Source organism: Cucurbita moschata, unplaced genomic scaffold, assembly GCF_002738365.1.
Source record: "Cucurbita moschata cultivar Rifu unplaced genomic scaffold, Cmos_1.0 Cmo_Scf00042, whole genome shotgun sequence".
Lineage (NCBI taxonomy): Eukaryota > Viridiplantae > Streptophyta > Magnoliopsida > Cucurbitales > Cucurbitaceae > Cucurbita > Cucurbita moschata.
The window spans coordinates 749174-755173 of record NW_019268558.1 but is presented as its reverse complement, the minus strand read 5'-3'; the positions used below and the strand labels follow the sequence as shown (position 1 = coordinate 755173).

General features: G+C 33.5%; 1 protein-coding gene across 5 annotated transcripts in view; it reads right to left on the bottom strand.

The window, feature by feature from the left end:
• LOC111433373 (hydroxypyruvate reductase) overlaps positions 1 to 4006 on the bottom strand; it is an 11802-nt gene extending 7796 nt beyond the window's left edge. The window contains exons 1-3 of one of the 5 annotated variants that reach the window (XM_023070409.1): positions 3853 to 4006; positions 2918 to 3054; positions 978 to 1105 (exon numbers count right to left, since the gene is read on the bottom strand). In XM_023070409.1, the coding sequence (XP_022926177.1) occupies positions 978 to 1105; positions 2918 to 3017 (228 nt within the window). In that variant the 5' untranslated portion in view covers positions 3018 to 3054; positions 3853 to 4006. Of the gene's footprint in view, positions 1 to 977; positions 1120 to 2917; positions 3055 to 3408; positions 3450 to 3852 lie in introns of those variants that run through there. The other 4 variants (XM_023070410.1, XM_023070408.1, XM_023070412.1 and 1 more) reach the window with 4 other exon arrangements.
• Between the last annotated feature and the right edge of the window lie 1994 nt (positions 4007 to 6000).

Genomic DNA, 6000 nt, shown 5'->3' with positions numbered 1-6000 from the left:
CCCCCCCCCCCCCAAAAAAAAAAAAAAGCCGGTAAAGACTAAGCGTCACACTTTCAATCTAATATTCAAACCTTTCCACATATTTTGTATGATAAGTGAACAATATGATATACAATCCGGGTGCAACTACATATCAAAATGATTTTCTACACAAAAATAAGTAAGATATACCAAAAAAAAAAACAGAGGGCTTGCAAGAGAATTGATTTGAAAATAGTTCTCTTTTTTATAGAACAAACATCTTATGAAAACATTTTTTGAATAACTATTTTTCTAAAAAAAAAAAATGAAAAAGAAAAAAGAAACAAGCATTTTCCATTAAGAACTTGATAAGTACAAGAGGACCAAAGAGTTGCATTAAGGGTTTCCCATTGGCTCAGATATCAGAGAGAGAGAGAGAGAGAGAAAGAGTAATTACACAGATACTTGAATCTTAAGGGCCCACAAAGCCATAAAATTGTATACTCTTCTAAAATAACATATTACCAAAGGTTCAATTACACTTCTTATAAATGAGTTCAAAAATAAAATTAAGAATTAAAATACATATAATTTTAAAAAATAAATAAATAAACATTTTGAAAAATGAAAATAGCTTTTGAAACAAGCCAACATCTTCTTATACAAAGAATAAAAAAAAAAAAAAGGTTCAAGAGAAATGTTCAAACACTATAATTACAAGAAAAACTAAAAAAACAAACAAATCATCTACAGAGAGATTTGTAAAAGGTATATATCCAATCTATCTCAAACACTACGATTATCCAAAACAAAATCATCTAAAGAAGACAAAAAACTTACTGCATTGGAGTTCCATTTCTAAAACACTGGAAGATCGCTAAAGCTAATAAACTGTTTGAAGAGCAGATTCAAAATCCAAAAATGAGTTTGTTAAATATCGGTTGATTTTTACCTCAAGCTCTATTATTCACAAGGAAAGAAAGAAAAAGTATACGATGAAAAATTCTTCAATTTACCTGAATGAACGGATACTTCTGCAAGTATTCTTTAGTATAATTATGAGAACTAGCAAATTGAGACCCACAAAAGAGAACACGGGTTAAACCTTTGCTGCTATCCTCATGTGTTCTTTCCATCTTCCACACTGAGAGAAATGCATTGCACATCAGCTAAAAGTTAATGGATAGAAAAAAACAATCATCATTGTAACTTATAACACCACACCAAAAGAAACGGAAAGCACAGCAGCGAACTTTATGACTATTAAGCTTCACTGTCTGCAGAAAAAGACCACACATGAACACATTAGAGCTAACTGGCTTTTGTCTTTGGGTTTGTTAGTAATTTCTACAATAAAACTACTTCTTTTGTAATTACTCCCTTTTTATGATTCAAACCGGTAGGAGGGCCTTCATGCAACTCCTCAGTTTTTTTGTTATCATTTTTCTCAACAACGACATTAACTTCATTTAGTATCCACGAAAAAGGGGGGGAAAAGGTTTTTTTCTGCACTCTTAGACAAGTCTTTTTTTCCTTAACATATGAAAATTTAAAATTCTTTAATAAATGAAAGCTTCTGAGAGGTTTTCTTTGTCTAAGTTCTTTGACGATTAATTTTTGTTCAAGTGTGATATAATTAAATTGCTATAATCCATCAGTTTAAGCCGATTGATGATTTATCATGATATCAGAGCATGAGGTTTTGTGTTCAAGTCACTGTAAAAGACATTTCCTACTTACTAATATTGATTTCCATTTTTTGAGCCATTTACAAATTTTCAAACCCACAAGTGAGGAGAGTGTTTAAGTGTTGATATAACTAAATTTACTCCACTTTAAGCCTTTGGCTCAACTAAAAATCCAACATTCTTCATAGGTTTCCCAAATCATTGGGTACTATGTATTTTCTTACAATTCTTTTCTACAGTTTTTCAATCTAACATTCTTTTAATGACATTTGTACAATTGGAAAGCGTTTTCTTTTTTCTTCGTAGGTTTTCCAAATCATTGGGTACTATATATTTTCTTACAATTCTTTTCTACATATTCCATTATGCTTTATTTCCATTTATCAGTCTTTACTTTGCAAACTTTGATTTCTTGTACTCTCTTACAGTTTTTCAATCATTAATGAGGAGTTTTGTTTCTTGTTAAGAACATTGGTTATGTTAAATTAACTATATCAACACTCCAACATTCTTTCAATGACATATGTAACAATTGGAGGGCTTTTTCTTTTTTCTTTATAGGTTTTCCAAATCATTGGGTACCATGTATTTTCTTACAGTTCTTTTCTACATATTCCATTATGCTTTATTTCCATCTATCGGTCTTTGCAAACTTTGACTACTTGTACTCTTACAGTTTTTCAATCATTAATGAAGAGTTTTGTTTCTTGTTAAGAAGAACAATATATTAAACCCACTAAAAATTGCATAAAGGAACAAAGAAAAATATAGGGGAGATGAAGAATCCCTGCAAGCCAAAGGGATTTATCAAAAAGGACATCAGTTGGCATAAATTATCAAAATCATCATATGACAACGTAAGTCTTCCGGACAAAGTACACCACTAGAAAAGAAAAATTCAAGTCCCAAAAGTCTTCAAAACTACTACGTCTATCTATGACCAATTTCTATGTCAACCTTGATAGTATGGATATGTTTAAGAATTTCTTTCACAATTCATGTGCGCGTAACATTTTTGCTAAAATATAACCATGAGAACAATCCAAAGCCTCCATAAACCGAAACTGGTTAATCATCCCCAACATATTCATTCCAGAACAGCATGAATGTGTTGAAGTTTTGACTGTGGCAATGATCTAAAGCTCTAATTTAAACCAAAAATTAAATTCTTTTCCAATTGATATGGGATTTTATATTTCGCATGTTCTTCATGAGCTAACCCACATTGTGTTGAGACCTACACAGATAACTTTACTCGAGTGACTTACAATTACAAGCTCCCCACACGCTCTGATGATGGAGGCGAACTTTGTCCTTGAAAGACTGTAAAGAAAGTGTACCAGAATACCTCGTGAGAGTTGTGAACATTCCAGTTGAAAGTTGAGCAAAACAATCTAACAAAGACCTGTTGATTTATGGAAGGATATGTTAAACTATCAATTTCCATCCTATCTTGTTTTTTAGAAACTGATTTTCATTAACTCATATGAAATTATGAAAATTACAAAAGACAAGGTGTAATGGCCCAAGCCCACCGCTAGCAGATATTGTCCTCTTTGGACTTTCCCTTTCGGGCTTCCCCTCAAGGCTTTAAATGCTATCTGCTAGGGAAAGGTTTCCACACTCTTATAAAAGGTTTCGTTCTCCTCCCCAACCAATGTGGGATTCTCACACAAGGCCAATAAAAATGTGGAAATATTTTGTTGATAAATATGAGGCTAGTAAGGGAAGATCCAGGTGATGCCATTGCTGTAAATACCTAGGTTTATAAGCTGGTGTGGGCATTAAAAATAATGCTATTCATTTGAGTTCTGCAGCTGTTTGCGATGTTTTTCTGTTTGTTTGCCAAGCTTTCGGTTCGTCTTCTGCTTCAACTGATGTGGTTGCTAAACTAGAAGATGTTAACGACGGTCTAATAGATCATTTTTAACATATGGAGCTGAAGACATAGTTATTTTAGCTTTTGTAAAGTCTTTAAGATGGTGTAGTGTTTGTTCTAGAAACTAAAAGGAACATTCAACTGACTGCTACCATATTCTCAAAGAAAATACATTCATAGAGATGAAATTATGCGAAAACATAACAGCAATTCACCAAATTTCTACTGACATATACACTAAATGCTGCAAGATGAATGAGATAGGAACGAAATTTAAAAAGGAAATTGAGAATAAAGAGGGAATTGCAGAAAATGGGTGCGTACCAGATGCGAGGCTGATTCTCTTTTGCTTCCAATCAAGAACAGTCCGGCTCCTGTGTTTTCGTATCCTCTTTTAATCTGCCTATGAAATACGACTTTCCAAACGGTCGAAGGATATTTCAGGTGATTCGATATTAGAATTCGAACAGAAAAAAAAAAAAAAAAAAAAAAAAAAAAAAGTGGGGGAGAGAGTAAGAAGTTTCGAAAATTAAAAACCCACTTTTAAATTAAACACAGGAATTGCTAAAATCAAATTCCAATATTTATATCAAATTTTGTTTTTCTTAAATTCAGCTTTTTCTTTTTTCTTCCTTCCTAACCTGACCAACCCATCTAAATGATAGGAGTTGAGTTGGGTTAGTATTTTGGGTTGGTTTGGGTTAGGTTATTTTTCTTGAACCCGAATTGACTAGGTTCAATTTTGGATTCATAGGATAAAAACCTCGAATTCCCTCGAACCAAACAAAACTTATAAAATGTATATAGATGTTTAGCATACTAACGGATCAGTTAGAGTGGTAATTTGGACTTACTAGAACTAAATTGTGGATAAAAAAACTCAACTTGAAAATAGAGGGATGGGTCAGGTTCAGTTGGGAAAATTTTTGGGTGACCTAATCCAACTCGACCATGTACCCTCAGTGAAATTATTTTTTATTTAGCAATTGTGTTGTTGAATGTTAACTCAACCCAATAAAAAATGACCCGATTTTTTATGCTTTGAGAAATCAGACGAAAACGGAAGTAAAATGAATAAAAATAAAATAAAAACAAACAAATAAAAATATAATAAAATTGCTTGTGATTTAAAATCAAACAATATCATTGATAAAATCTAAAACATTAGGATACAAAACAAGAATTGTTTCAATTATTTACAAATGGAGAACAAGTGTAGAAAAAATCAATATAAACGACAACCCAAAACGAAATACAAAATCACACCAACGTCTCGGGTCGACATTCCTCTTTGAAAGCACAACTCTCGAGCACCTCCCTACCTTGACAATACCTGAAAAAAAAAAGGGAAGAGGGGTGAGTATAAAATACTCAGTACGCAGACCACGTGTAGGCTCTCATCACATCCATAACCTAATATGTTTCCATGGGCTTGTCATATGGTTTTAAGAAATTTGTTTGGTTTAGGTATCTCCTAAATGTTACCTCACACCACGATGGTGTCTATCACGAGTGTAATGACCCTAAATTTCCACATATCTAGAGTCGCCACTAACGTCTCATGCTCATCTATAGTGCGGAAATATAACTCTTACATGAACATCATTTATAACGTAAACTTCAAAAAAAAAAACGTTTAAAACAACTTCTTCTCTGGAAAACACAGCCATGGTCTTACGTGTTTAAATATGAAATACTGAAATACTGAAATTTAGAGAAAACAAAAACAAATATAAAATAATTTAAAACAATAAAATGCAAAACAACCTATTCTAACTTAAGACTATAAATTTAAATATGAATCTGCCCTCAGCACGTGCCACAGTCTCTGCTCGTGATGCCGCCGTCCTCCGTACAAGTGCACCTTGCCTTGACCTGAAAAATGATGTGGCACACGGCCTGAGTATTTCAAAGAATACTCAGTAAGTGGCCTCACTATAGGGGCCATGCAAATGCAAACACATGCAATCATGATTTAGGGACCTATCTCTAATCATCTTAGGGGTGGCCTCCAGTCTTAGACAAATTGGATATGTAGTACTTCCCTACACATGACTCACACGTGCTAGTGTGAATCCCCAGGGCGCTCGCACACCCCCTGGACCCTCTAGTCAAGCTAATCTGTAGCGACGTCCGGAGGTTAGCGGAACCCCATAGTGTCATGCGCCTCATTAACACCCTCATCTGTGTGCATTCGCACATGTGCGGATTCGAGCTCATCATGTAACAACCCTCAAACAAAAAAAAAAGAAGAGAGAAAACAGATAATAATAATAGTTTTTTAAAAAAATTATGGACTCTCTCTCATCCTTCCCGAATATCTCTCAACACCTCTTGCAACTGCAAAATGATCTGGAAAAAAAACTAAATATAAACAAAAAAAAATGATCCAAAAAAAAGGAAGAAACAAGAAAAATGGCAGATTTTGGGAGGGAAAAATGGGAGAAAGAAACAAAAGAAAGATAGAGGAAA